This window comes from Bombus vosnesenskii, unplaced genomic scaffold (assembly GCF_011952255.1).
Source record: "Bombus vosnesenskii isolate JDL3184/JDL3185 unplaced genomic scaffold, Bvos_JDL3184-5_v1.1 scf7180000016263, whole genome shotgun sequence".
Lineage (NCBI taxonomy): Eukaryota > Metazoa > Arthropoda > Insecta > Hymenoptera > Apidae > Bombus > Bombus vosnesenskii.
In genome coordinates this window covers 2,349,782-2,364,107 of record NW_022884332.1, presented here as the reverse complement: position 1 = coordinate 2,364,107, position 14,326 = coordinate 2,349,782, and the positions used below count along the sequence as shown (strand labels likewise).

At 34.9% G+C, this 14,326-nt stretch overlaps 1 protein-coding gene across 1 annotated transcript in view; it reads left to right on the top strand.

Annotated features, from left to right (window-relative positions):
* LOC117242038 (coiled-coil domain-containing protein 141-like) overlaps positions 1-12,316 on the top strand; it is a 43,051-nt gene extending 30,735 nt beyond the window's left edge. Inside the window, 17 exon segments of the mRNA XM_033508373.1 lie at positions 331-522; positions 841-889; positions 892-994; positions 996-1,020; positions 2,116-2,724; positions 4,446-4,622; positions 4,705-4,888; positions 4,986-5,113; positions 5,480-5,929; positions 6,346-6,712; positions 7,154-7,599; positions 8,235-8,625; positions 9,018-9,320; positions 9,408-9,574; positions 10,421-10,705; positions 11,612-11,790; positions 12,251-12,316. Coding sequence (XP_033364264.1) covers positions 331-522; positions 841-889; positions 892-994; positions 996-1,020; positions 2,116-2,724; positions 4,446-4,622; positions 4,705-4,888; positions 4,986-5,113; positions 5,480-5,929; positions 6,346-6,712; positions 7,154-7,599; positions 8,235-8,625; positions 9,018-9,320; positions 9,408-9,574; positions 10,421-10,705; positions 11,612-11,716 — 3,981 coding nt within the window. The 3' untranslated portion in view covers positions 11,717-11,790; positions 12,251-12,316.
* Positions 12,317-14,326: the final 2,010 nt, after the last annotated feature.

Sequence of the window (14,326 nt, the reverse complement as noted above, 5' to 3'; positions counted from 1 at the left end):
AATACATACTGAGTATTGAACGTATTATTATTTTATATTATATTATTGCATGTTTAGGAACAATGTCTATGATATTGCAAATGAAATTTTAAATTAACCTTTTACAGCATACTTTTTAATATTTGTTACATTTTCAATTTTAACGTTAACATTTTAAATTAACATTTTACAGCATACTTTTTAATATTTATCCTAGTTTGATAGATATTCGGCACATTTGGAATAGAAATGAGCGGATGTAGTAATAAAACGACAATTCTCAAAGTGCTATTACAGGATACTTAGGTTTAAGTACTTTTATTAAAAAATTGGTCGACATATTTTACATAGGAATTTCAAGACAGATCGATCAAAATAACGAAGTCAACCGAACGATTAGTGTCATCGGGGCACTTTGCCGGTGAACAGGCGACAGAACAAGCTTACGCGATCCTTGGCGCCGCGGCTGATTATGTCAACGATTTGGATCAGTACGAGGCGTTGTTGAATAGAGCGGTGGCCTTCTTCGATTCGGCGAGATCGGTGAGCATTGACCTTTTAAATTTGCCCTATTTGATATTCCCATCATATCCAATTCATTGGCAATAAAATAAAATTTATTATTTACTCGTAAAAAATAATCTAGTACAATAAATTAAAAACAATTTTGCTGATTTTGTATCATTGATAAATAAATATTCCAACAATAATAAATACATCGAATACTATATATTATAAAAAGACGGAATCTAAAGATTAAAAAAAATGTAAATTACGAGCTTCGAATTTTTAATTTGTTCTATTATAAAAATGTCAGTGTGGAAAACGAGGATATCGAAGTTTGTGTTTCTTATTTCGAAGGCAATTACAAAGTTAGATCAGTTGGAAATTCAGCTGGTGACGACGGAGCATCCCCATATTCGACGAAATTAGCTCGTTTCCATGCTCAGACCGTCGCCACCATCGAGGACGTCACCGCGAAACCTTTGGCGGAAGGATACGCCCTTCTAGATGTCTGGGAAGAGGGCGCCAGGAGCTGAGGTTAGATTCACAGATTAATAGCGACAACTTAATTGTAGTAGACCGGTTGGCATGCATAGTCAATGAAATCGTTCCATTCAATGAATGATTTCTAGTATTCACCTTCGTATGATCGAGAGCTCCATTCTTTATAGAATTGAAATCAGATGTACTTACAATTTATTGGAGTATTTACAATTTTTGCAAATTTAACTAGCAAACAACAAGTTTCTCTGCGAAAATTACAGTCAAGATATCGTTATCTGAAATTTTTAGAATTTTCAGAAGTTTTATTTAAAATCTTCCGCGAATTTGAAATAAAAGTATGTTAATATAAAAGTAATTATAATTGTCGAGAATATAAATTTTAATTTTGCTTTAATTTAGATACCTTTGAAATTGCTACATATTTTCCTAATTACTAAGTTTCAGTAGATTAAGGAGCGAGATACTAAGAGTATCTTCTGTTTCGTGGCCATAAATATACTAGAAATATATATAATTTTCGAGAACAGTCAACTTGAAGTTTTACTTTCATTTAAATAATATCGAAATTATTACGCGTTTCTCCGATTAGCGGATTTCCTCGGGAAGTGAAACTTCGAGAGCAGTTTCTCCTATTCCAATTATGAAATCGAAAAGATATTAACAAAAGTGCTTCCAGTTTCTGAGAAATTAAATTTCAATTTTACCTAAATTTAAATCCAATAACGAAATAATTACATATTCTTCCAATTACAGAGTTTCAATTTCTCAGGGAGTGAAACTCCATTCAACGCCTATACATTTTGTAACTCTGCGACGAAAATAATATTAATAGATCAACATAAATTTCAGTTTTACTTTAATTTCAATATAATATCGAGACAATTATTAGGTTGTCCGAAAAGTTTCTTTCGTTTTTTCAGAAAATAATAAACGCACAACTTTTTTGTTTTATATTATTTCGTCGAATTACGTACCATTTTATTCTGTTGAAATAAACGCTGCGACATTTCACAGACTTGGTTTCACGTTTGTATGAAGGTGCACTGTTGTAAAAAAAACACGTTTGTGTAAGAAAGATACATGGCCTGTTAATTAGTCAAGTTTCAAGCTTCTTTTCTAATCCTTCAGGGTGTGAAACGAGTGGTGGAGGAACTGGAAAATCGGAAGATCCGTTTGATGGAACGGTGCACAGCTCACGAGAAGGAGAACCTCGAGATATCGAGGATCATAAATACGTTCTTAGACAAGCACGACGAGCTAAGAAAGTGGTTAATGAGCATACCCGAAGCGTTTCTCCAGGGTCACCAAGACATGGGCAGCGACGTGCCAATGGCGGAGGATTTCTGTCGGCTGCATCGTCAGCTGTTGAACGATCTCGAACGAAGGACCGACGAAGTGGAGCATTTAGAGTTCGAAATTTTACCAATTCGAGAACGATTGGAAGAAACGCAGAAATTAGAACTACAGTCGAAAGTGGAGGAGTTAAGAAATTCCTGGTCAAAGACGAAAGAGCTGGTAGCGAGTAGAATCGATCTGGGATCGCTTTATTTGCAATTCCATATGGCAGTTGAGGAACTAACGAGGGAAATTGAGTCGATCGAAAGCGAATTGAAGAGACAAACGGATGTTTTGGACGAGAGGAAGATCGAACAGCTTGGAAGACGTTGGAAAGATCTTCAGCCGCTTTACGTCAACCTGACTAACACTGGCAAAGCGTTTCTGGACGCTGCTATCAAGGTGTGACATTAATTTCCTATTATCGAATTTATATAGGTTGTTAATATTTAACAGAATCACGAGAGTAATCAAAATGGTGAATTCGTGACTTCTCATTAAAATTTTACGAACTTAGAACCGTGTACTTTTAGAGACTTGAACGACTTTTTGCAAGGTATATGGATAGAAGCGAATTTTTCTTTTAGCATTAGATTAGATTCGATTGGATTAGCCATTGTTGTTATACAATATGGATGATATTTACTGGTACAAATATGATTAGTGGTGATTAGATTCTCGAGATGCTAATTTTTTTTATATTTTTTTTTAATTTATTTATTAAAATTACGATCTATTCTCGCGTTGAGAATTTTCAGTAATTTTTCTGGCGCGGCGCAGTGACATGGCTGATTATTTATAATAAGTTAATACTTATTATAGATAAGTATAGTTTATGAGTAAGTATTATAAATAAGTAAATATTACTTAATTTAAATAACTAATTGAATCTAGCGTTTAGGTCTAGTGGGTAGTGCCTCTTCAGCCTGCGAATCTGGCCCGTCGTATCAAGTAGTCCAGTGATTAGGGGGTTTCGGTGTTTGTTGACTCTTTTGCTATATCTGTCGCTATATTTTGCTATTTCTTCTTTGACTGTGAGTATCTTGAGGTCGCGGTGTATTGTTTCATTGGTTACATACCAAGGTGCATCAATCAGGAATCTTAGCGTTCGAGATGCTAATGACAATGATCTTAGGTTTAATAACGAATCCACGGGATAGCAAATGCGTTTTCTTCCAAAGTCTAAGTCGAACTGAACTTAATGGTCCACAATTCAAGTGTAACTCAACTTACTTGTCCACAGTACAAGTAGAACTCAACTGACTCTCTCGGTCCAAGTGGAACTGCACTTATATACTCTACTCTGTACCTGTCTGTACCCCTCGGGTCAAATATATTTTTAGGGGGAGCTATACAACTATTCCATACATCTGTTAAGTAAAAACGTTTTTTTTTTATTTAGTTGTTTACATTCACAATTTGTCCGATTTGGACATTTGGTAGAATTTTTTGGCTGTCTGATTATCACGTGGGTGGCTACCCCCAGCGGGATACCATCTTTGTGTTTGTTAGGTTATATCCTTTGTGAGATCTGTTGGGTGTTTCCTTTTTAGTCTTCTTTCTATGCTTGACGTGTTGATCGTTTCCGCTGCCAGCCGGTTCGGGTGCGTTGCTATTCTTTCTGTGTACCTTCTTGCACATCTGCTAATCTTCTGCTTGACCGTTGGGTATTCCCAGGTCTTTCCGAATGTCCTCGTTTCTAACGTACCATGGGGCGTTTACTATTGTTCGAAGAATTTTAGCTTGCATTGTCTCCATTTTGGTTATATGGTATCGTTCCAATTTTAGTATATGTACTGCCGAAGCAAGTACTAGGTAAAAACGTGGCTACGTTTAGCGACCAGTTGTGTCACTTCGAGCCCAAGCCTACTGTCATAAATCTCGGGTACACATAATCGAATTAAACCATAAACAACCACTTCTAAGTTTTATTATTTAAGTACAGCTATAATAAAAGGCTAGACTAAAGTATTGGGGGTCTTCCCAAAAATTCCAAAAGAAAGGTCCCTACCGGTAGTTCTCTATCGAATACTAACATCGAATGACTGAGTAGATACAATTTTATGCACTTTAAATTTTCCTTTTTTTTTTAACATTTGTAAAAAGCAATATGTATCTTCCAGATCGATGATCCTTATCTAGATGTACCGAGAGCCTGCATATGCGTGCAGACCCTCTTAGAGAGGTTTGCTAACAGACAGTTGACTATAACAGAATCGTGGGAGAAATGGAGGACGACGATCGAGATTTTGAGGAAGAAGCGAATTGAGCATCAACGAAGAATCGAAGAGAGCACGAGAGTAAGTAGCTGACCATCCCATTCAGATATTTCTTTTACCACGATACGAAATTTCTATATTTCTACTATGTTTATACTTGTAGACGATGGAATGGGTTTCCAAATTCAGCGAACAATTATATCCAGTGATAACGTCTCAATCTCCTAAAACAGCAAGCATTCTTCAAGACTTAAGCGGATCCAAACATCGTATTCTTCCCGAGTTGAATAAAGCTGTCAACGAATTGGATTCTAGAATCAATGGAATCGATACTCTAGCTCAGAAAGGTAATTTTAAACTAATAACCACTTTTCTAAGATATATAGAAAAATAATAATATCGAAGACAGTGAAAGATAAATATGTAATAAATATTGTGAATCAGGCGAAGTAGAGATCGACGACGAGATCCTGAAGAGACTTCGTCAGATGCACGAGAATCTTCATGCGACTGCCAGAGATTACGAAACTCTTCTGGAGTCATTGATTTCCATCTTCCAGAATATCGAAGAGGTAAAATATCAATAATATTAGCTTGGCAACTAAGTGATTGCGGATTTTGTCAATACAACTTAATGACAAAATCAGCAATCACTTAGTTGCCAACCCAATATTTTACGCAAAAGTCAACATTCCGTCGAATATTTAAATATAGCTCTATCACAATATAAAATATAGTAGTTTAACATAAATATAACAAGCATTGCACGTTACATTTTCAAAACTCAAAATGGCATCCTATCTTGATAAAAAAGCAAAATAACGAACAGTTAATTGTTATTCTGTAGAAGGCCGCGGAATTACGTGGCTCGACTTGCATATATCCGGTGTTCTTCTCGAAATTTTAATTTCACGATCAATTTTCTAATCCTGTTCAAGGTTGAGCATAAGATCGAACAGTTAAGGGCTCATGCACAACGTATAGCGTCCTTGAAAAAATTGTCCGAAGTGGAAACACTGTTCAACGAGCTCGACGCGATGAAATGGACAATTTCTGACAGACAAAATCAGATTAGATCGAAGGCTCAAGACGTAATCGCTAGGATCAAGCAACAGGAACCGCCCGAGGCTGGTGTTCAGGACATTGAGAAATTGAAGCGTGCTATAGATTCGTTGTCGACAAACCTTGAACTGTTTTGGTCTCAGACGATTACTAAGATCGAAGAATATCGACGAACGTGTACTTTTTCCGAGGATTTAGAGAGGATTGAGACAGAATTACAGGATTTGAATGAACATTTGAAGAAGGTTGACGCGAAGATTGGTGAGAACCTTCAGACAGCTAAAGCTACTGCTACCTCGTTCGTACAATTCGAAAAGACTGTCACGGTAAGAACAAGAAATTTTTACACAATAAAAAAAATACTTTATATTGTTAATTATAATAAATTTATAATTTTATTTCACGATTCAACCTATTAAAATAAAAACTAACAGCGTTACAAATTTTATCGAATGCTTGACATAGGAAATATTTATGTAAGTAAACAATAATTCAGAATATTGTTTAACATTGATCCAGAAAGTCTTACGATAAATAGAGTATGGTAAATAATATGGTACTTGTTATAAACTGGAATTACTATAAATAACAGGAAATTTTTCAAAGAAAAATAATATTTAGAAGTAACATTGAGAAATTTAAAAAGACAAAAACAATAGTTTGGGAGAAATTACTCGCGTTTTAAATATATTTCTCTCGTTGTTAAAATGCTGAAATGGTGAATCGTGTTTCTGGTTCGTAGATTTTGGAAGAAAGAATCGAGACGTTCGTGAAGACGACCGAAGAATCGATTAATATTTTAACGCCTCAAATCGTCAACGATATTTCTTTCTTGCGTGAGAGGTGGAGAAACTTGAAGAGGAAAATCGAAGAAACAAAGAAGCGAATGAATTTGAGCATAGAGTATTTCACGCTCTTGGAGGAAGCCAAAGAATGGAATAGAGAAGGTAGCAAATTGTTGGTCGTGATAGCGAGGAAAGCAACCGCGGTGAAGACTCCGAAAGACGCCATGGATTTGCTTCAAGAAATAGATCGTTACTTGAAGCCAGGCGAAGAAATTCAAGAAAGGAGAATCGAAAAGCTGAAGGAACTATCGACAATCGTGTTTGGTAAGCGAACAAAGTAAATTGGAAATGTAATATATAGAATTTAAGATGAGTATTTGAATGCATATAAACGATAAATAACACAAATTATTAAATAGGAATTATTTGTAAGAAAAACTGTGTTCAATATACAAAAGCGAGTTCTTCGAAAGTTTTTTTTTTAATTTCTATATAAAATACAAAATATTTAATGGAAAATATAAATAGCTAAATACACGTAACTATCACCAAACAGACGTAGTAAAATATAAATTTATATAGATCTGTATAAAATATTTTGTCACTGCAAATAATTCTGACACGATTTTGAAATTCGTATGTGTTTAAATCTAAGACGATATATTACATAATGGGACAAAGTTTCTTATCGTTTCAGTGTTTTATTTCGTTTATGTAGCGTTATACCAAAATAGTAAAATTGCTATCCTTTGTGCTGTTATGTAGGTACAGACAGATTACCACAATTCAACGAAGTGATCGTGGAAAATCGCCAAATGTTAGACTCCTTCGCCGTCGTTTCGTCCGAATTCCGAACGTTGGCTCAAAATTTGAAAAACGCGGAAGATCTGCAGGAGAAATTAAGGATCGAGAAGCAGGAAGCAGACAGAAGGTTACAGGCCGCGAAAGTGGAAATGGCTGCCGCAGAAGCAGCCAGAGAAGAAGCGGAGAACGCGAGGAGAATCGCGGAAAAATTAGCAGCCGAGACATTGGAGAAAGCAACGATAGAAGCAAAGAAACTGAAAGAGGAAAAGACGTTTGAAAAAGTTTCTGCTCCACCGTCGTTTTCGGTGTCAGCGCAAACCGAGAAGATCGACAGCACGGACAAAAGTTTCGTCAAAGAAATGGTCACTTCCGCAACTATCACTAAAGAAATACATATTTTGCAAAAGGTATAACGTATATTCTCGTTCTACGTCTTTTTCTGTATTTTGCATCTTTCTTTTTTTCTGTTCGCTAATGGTATAATTTTAATTATCGATACGACCTTTAAAACGCGTAAGTGAATGTTTTTCTAAGAAAACTAGAAGGAAAATAGGATGCATTCTCGATTTGTTACGTGATATACAAGATGCATGAGTCACGTAATACAGATGAATCGCGTTTCCATTTCGGTTGAAGATGAAATAACTACGATAACAATGAGCTAAGAGCATTTTTATTTTCTATTCTTGCTGATGTTATTCCATGTGAATTACTAAAAATATTTTTCTAATTCTATTATAATTATTTAATTATAATAAAACTAGAACAATGTAAGGAATATGTATGAAACATTTTTTGAAATATTAAAGAAACACGTTTACAATTGAATATTGTATATTAAAATCGATTATAATATCTGATAGAAATCTGAATATTAAAAGATAACAACTTGGTATGAAATATATTTATATATAATTAATTTAAAAAGTTATCATATATATATTATGTTCATTCTTTCAATATAATTGTCACTCACACTTTTGACACTTTATGTATGCATCGTATACATATACGTATATGCTGTTTTCTTTTTTAATTTTAGACGGAAATTGAGAAAACGTCTCAACGCGAACCAAGTCCACAGAAGAACATCGTCACCGAAGAAATACGCGAGAAATCAGTAGAAAGACTGCTAAAAGAGAACGTTCCTCCATTGGCTCCAGAATTTACCGTTCCCCTACACGATGCCACTGTACAAGAAGGAGAAAAATTCACTTTCCAGTGCAACCTCGTTGGTCAACCAACGCCGGAAGTGGTTTGGTACAAGGATGGAATCTCGATTTTGAATAACCCTGATTATCTGACAACGTATGTTCAAGGCATTTGTACTTTGACGATCGAAGAAACTTTTGCCGAAGATTCTGCAAAATACACTTGCAGAGCTTTTAATATCGCCGGGTCAGCGGAAACGTCTGCCACGTTGACTGTTAAAGGTAATTTTGTAATATATTTAAAAGAATTTTAATAAGTTGACAAATATGGGAAAAGCGAATAATTGGACTATTATTATTTCTAATATTTATGTAACAATTTCCGAATATATAATATTGTAAATTACTTATTTATAGTAATATTCGAAATTTAATTTAATTCCAATTAAAATCCCCCTTGCTATAATATTAACGTTATTATTTATCAATTACAAAGATATAGAAATAGAATTGAAAATTTGCTCATGAACCTTCAAGGGGTTAATTTAATTTTAATATAGTTCATCTTTTAATTTCTAGACTTTAATATTTTATACGATTGGCTAATTGAATATCTTACGATATGGGAATTTAGTAAAGCTTTTACGAATATGATTATAACGTCGAATTTTTAGAAACAGCACCGGAAGAACAACCGAGTCCACCGGTTTTCGTGAAAGAATTAGTGGCATCGATGGCGGTGGAAGGATCTTCTCATCGGATGGAGTGCATCGTCGAAGGTAATCCTCTGCCAACTGTACAATGGTTCAAGAACGATGTGAACATCGATAATTCTCCCGATTACGTCATCACTTATAATAACGGTGAGGCTGTTTTAAAATTCGAAGAAGTCTTCTTAGAAGATAAGGCTACTTATACTTGCAAAGCCGCCAATCGACTGGGTCAAGCCTCCACTTCCGCTTTTCTCGATATACAACGTAAGAAACTTAATAATTTCTTAATTTGTCAACAAGAAATATGTAGTTCCAATCGAAAGATTGATTTTATGCATCGTGCATTTTTAGCTGTGGAATTTACGTCGGAAAAACCATATTTTGTTGCTCCGTTATCGAATGCCATGGGAAGAGCAGGTCAAAGGGTGAAGCTCGAATGCGAAGCAAAAGGAAATCCAACGCCTACTTTGACTTGGTACCACGATGGAAGACCGGTGGAAGAAACCATGAACTTAAAGGTAAATTTTTATGTTTATTTAAAAGGCGCTGATGTTTTATACTTAACGTGAAAATTATTCTAAACACAGTAAATATATACAAGAAGAAAGTTAAAACCGGATATGAAAAGCTAGAAAATAAAATATCGTACAGGATATATAATCTTTTTATCGAAAAAATTCAAGTTTCCAAACAATCCAAAAGGCACCAAAACGACTTTTAACAAGTTTTTGATAAGACACGTTTTTCAAAAGTAGCATAAAATTGTATATATATAGCTAAAGGCTTTCCTTCTACGTTTGTAATGTACATTGCTGTTCAAAAGTTTGGAATACTTTACACCATTGAGGCAAATAATTGTTTCTAAGAAATTAGAATTATGTTTCTTTCTCTTCCTTTTAAAGACAATTGTTTGTAAAACGTAAGACATCTTCTGTGAAATAAAAACAATTACCTACCATTCGATTCTATAACATCAATTACGAATTAACAAGAAAATTAGCAGAATAATTAACACACAAATGGAAATGCAACCAAGCAATGTATCTTTCTCTATAGTTGTTCCATCGAAAGTACAATTAATTTTCACTCATCCGAACCTACCAAAATTAAACGTATCGAAATACGATGGGCTTTCCCATAAGAAGCAACGCAATGCTATTGGATGCAACAACATAATTTTTAAGCAAAACATTGTTTCCTCGTCTTCTCTCTCTTCCACGGTCTCCCATTCGAGGCGAGGCGACCGTGTCGCGATATTTTTAGCCGCATGTGCACGCGCCGAATTCGAAATAAAGCAATGTAGCGGCCGGTGAAAACGAAGAATTGAAATTGAACGTTCAGGGTGTCGGGATTCGCCGTTTCAGATACAAACGGACGCCGGGCGAACCAGCCTGATCATCTCGGAGGCGTTTGCAAAGGATGCCGGATGTTACACGGTTGTCGCTAAGAACAACGCCGGTGAGGCCACGGTGTCTTGCAACGTTTCGGTGAAAGGACGACTTCCTCACGAAACCAGCGATTCTGACTTCGCTTGCAGCGACATGGAGCCCGTGGTCCCCAAGATTCAGATGCCATTGAAGGATCTGAAGGTTCAGGAGGGTTTGTCTGTTCGACTGGACTGCGTGATCGTTGGCCAACCTGAACCGGAAGTGAGTGTTTTGTGAGATCAGAGAAATACTCGAGAGGTAGCCCGAGTTTTGTCGATGTTGATTTAGGGTAGTCTCGATAATTGGCATATTCCAAGTTGTTTCTGATTTGAAACTTTCGCGATGATGTAACGATATTCGCGATTCTTCGGCTTGCAAATTGTATTATTAGTACGTTGAGTTTCGTTCCGGGCAGACGTGAAAACAAGCGAACGGGAATATTCGGAACAAGATGCGACGTAATAATTCGATCGAAGGCCGAAGAATCACAACTATGGCAGTCCGTAGTATTCTCTCTACGAAATTGAGAAGAAATCGTAGATCAGATCGTTTGGAAGATTTATAAATTAAACAGAGAAGATTTTCTTAGACATAATAATTACATTATTTAGGAACCCATTTCTTACATGTCGTTCCATTTTTATTTTTTTCTAATGTATATTAAAAGTATTATATTTACATTTGCGAGAACCAAAATTAATTTACTACAGAAATTGATTCGGTTTTGTTAACTTTTAGCTTTGCGAGAATAAAAATTTTCACTTGAGAGGAGACCCAATTAACAGATTAGAAGTAGCATATATTTTTAAATACTATATGGACCGTTTCTTTCTATGAATTTTTATTATTTGTTATTTGAGTAAATTCATAATGGCTGGCTCGAAAAGTTTTTCTTAACGATTAATTCTTTCAAGGCAGGCAGACTTCTGTTTTTAATTAAAAAATAATTCAAAAGTATGTGGCGTGTAATTATAAAAGAAAAAGTTTTGTGAAAGTCAGAATAAACGATAGTAGAGCTATCTTATGCTCGATGGATGAAACGAATACAGTCGAATATTTTAGCTAAGCTTCGACATTTAATTCTGTAACTTCTTTTATAACAGAAAATTTGTAAATTTGTTGGCACAGGTGATTTGGTATCACGATGATCAACCTGTAAAGGAGTCAGCCGATTTCCAGCTGTTGTTCCAGGGTGACAAATGTTCCTTGGTCATTCACGAAGCTTTTGGATGACGCCGGTGTGTACAAAGTAGTCGCCATTAATTCTGGCGGTGAAGCGTCTAGTCAGTGCACATTAACAGTGACACGTACGTAGAAACGTTTTATCGAATACTTACATACCATGAAATTCGTCATTTTTATATTTTAATAATCCACGTCTTTTGCTATTATTTTTAACGCCAAGAAATTTCCTGTAAATTTTTGTAGTAGATTTTTTATTGTAACTCTTTGTCTACCTTGTTATAGAATCTAAACATTTTATGCTCATTGATTGTATTTACAACAGCTGTGCCATAATTAGAATTTGATCATTTTCAAAGAAGCATTCAAAGATGCTTATTTATAGATGTTTTAATTAATTCCGTGTCTTCTTAAACAAAATTCAAATTTCATTTATAGATTACGTAATCCTTGGGTAAATGAGAAACTTAATCACCGAAATAATCTCCAGCTTTTGTAAATCACGCGTTCTCTTTGCTAACGTGTAAAATAACAAATTATAATAACAATAATCAACGTGTAAAATAACAAATATCTTTCATGCAGCGGTGACCGTTTCGAAAAAATTGGACAAGACACGGACAGAAGTGGAAGAAACATTGGTCGCGGGTTCACCTCCAAAATTCGTGAAACTTCCGACAGATTCTCTGGTGGCGGAAGGCGAGACCGCCACTTTTGAGTGTGCGGTAGTTGGAGAACCGAAACCAGAACTCAGATGGTTCTCTGACAGCGGCGAGATCACCGAGAACGAACGTATCCTGGTGAGTGTTTGCTAAAATAAAATTCAATGAGATATCGAAGAAACACGCACGTGGTTGCTTCAGAACCAAGAACAATCAGACGAGCAGCTTTCGAAAGATAAATTATTTTTAAAAAGTTATTTGCTAAACGCAATGTCACGTAATGTACGCGATACGCGAATACAAATAATCAAAATTTAAAAAAAGGCTCGATGATCGTGTTCTTTGAAGAACGTTATTTTCTACTGTCAAATTTATTTTTCTTCCTCGTATTTCTCGCTAATGTTTGCCCTTCCATGTTAAATTAACTACTGCTGCCTGTACAAAATATTTAAATAATCCCCAACTTTATATCCTACTGTGTTTTGATGATTCAGATCCAGCGGAGGCAAGATGGAACGAGTATTCTGAAGATTTCTTCGACGATCCCCGAGGATAAAGGGAATTACGTGGTCAAAGCGTTTAACGCGCACGGAGAGGCAAGCTTTCGCACGTTTGGTCGTGAGATCGTTGGGTGACTTTAGGAGAAAGGAAGAATTCGTGCAAATGGAAGAGAAATTGATCGCTCCTACGTTTAAGGAAAAGTTTGAAGACAGAAGAGTGTCAGAGGGCGTTTCTACGAAATTCGAGTGTATTGTAGTTGGGAAGCCAGCTCGAAAGTAAGTTATATACCTTTTGTTTTGAATTTTGAAACATGCAAATTATAATTATTAGGTCGAGTACGATATATACGTGAATAATTCTTGATTGTTTGGAAAAACAATATTATTTGCCTTATTATACAATCTTCAAATAATTAACGATTATTTATGTATATCGTATTTGGATTAATAATTCCAATTTCAATCTAATAATAATTGTCAATTCTTCGTATCTTATAACGCAGAACTGAAGGATTTATGATCGAACCACTTTCTCAATTGTTACAAAGTATTATAAAAGTTATTATCCATTTTTGAATTCCACTATGTTTCGTACATTCAATTCAAATACTTCTTACCAAAATTGTAGACTTTTTCAACTACAAAACCCTGAGGAATATAACAGCGAAATAGAAGATACACTGATATTTAAAAACTAGATCCTGTGTTAGGTGAGACAGTTCGTTATTAGTATCATTGTATGTATATCGTTACTATAATATCGCTTTCAGTATCATCGAAGGCCTACTTGACCATAATTTGCAAATATACGATTAACGTCGCTAACTTCCAACCGTAGAAAAAGCCATCTGTCACAAGAAAATCACAAAACAATTTTGAATATCGTTAAATAAATATCGGACTCTCATAGTCTGAATAAAATCATAATAATCATAATTTCTATGCAAATTCATATTTCTACGAACACAATTAGAATACTAGGATCTAGACAGAAATTTCTTCCACCCATCAAATATTATAATGACAACAATATTTTACATATTTTATACAGTAGTACTACAAAACGTATTCCCACCATTGTATTTATTATAGCAACTGCACATCGCTTAAATAGGTCCAACTATATCAAATATCATATCATTAAACAATATCCTTTACGACTACAAAAATTTGGTAGTACAAAGATGAAATATAGAACCTGATGAAGAATCGTTTCGTTAGAAAATTAATAGCCCCCATACTGTTTTATATTTTGCAGCTTTAAATTTTCTGCAAATACTTAAAGTATAAAAAATCTACTGTTACTGTTAATATTTTACATATTTTATACAGTGGCTACAAAACATATTCCCACCATTGTATTTATTATAGCAACTGCACATCGCTCAAATAGGTCCAACTATATAAAATATCATATCATTAAACAATATCCTTTACGACTACAAATATTTGATAGTACAAAGATGAAATATAGAACCTGATGAAGAATCGTTTCGTTA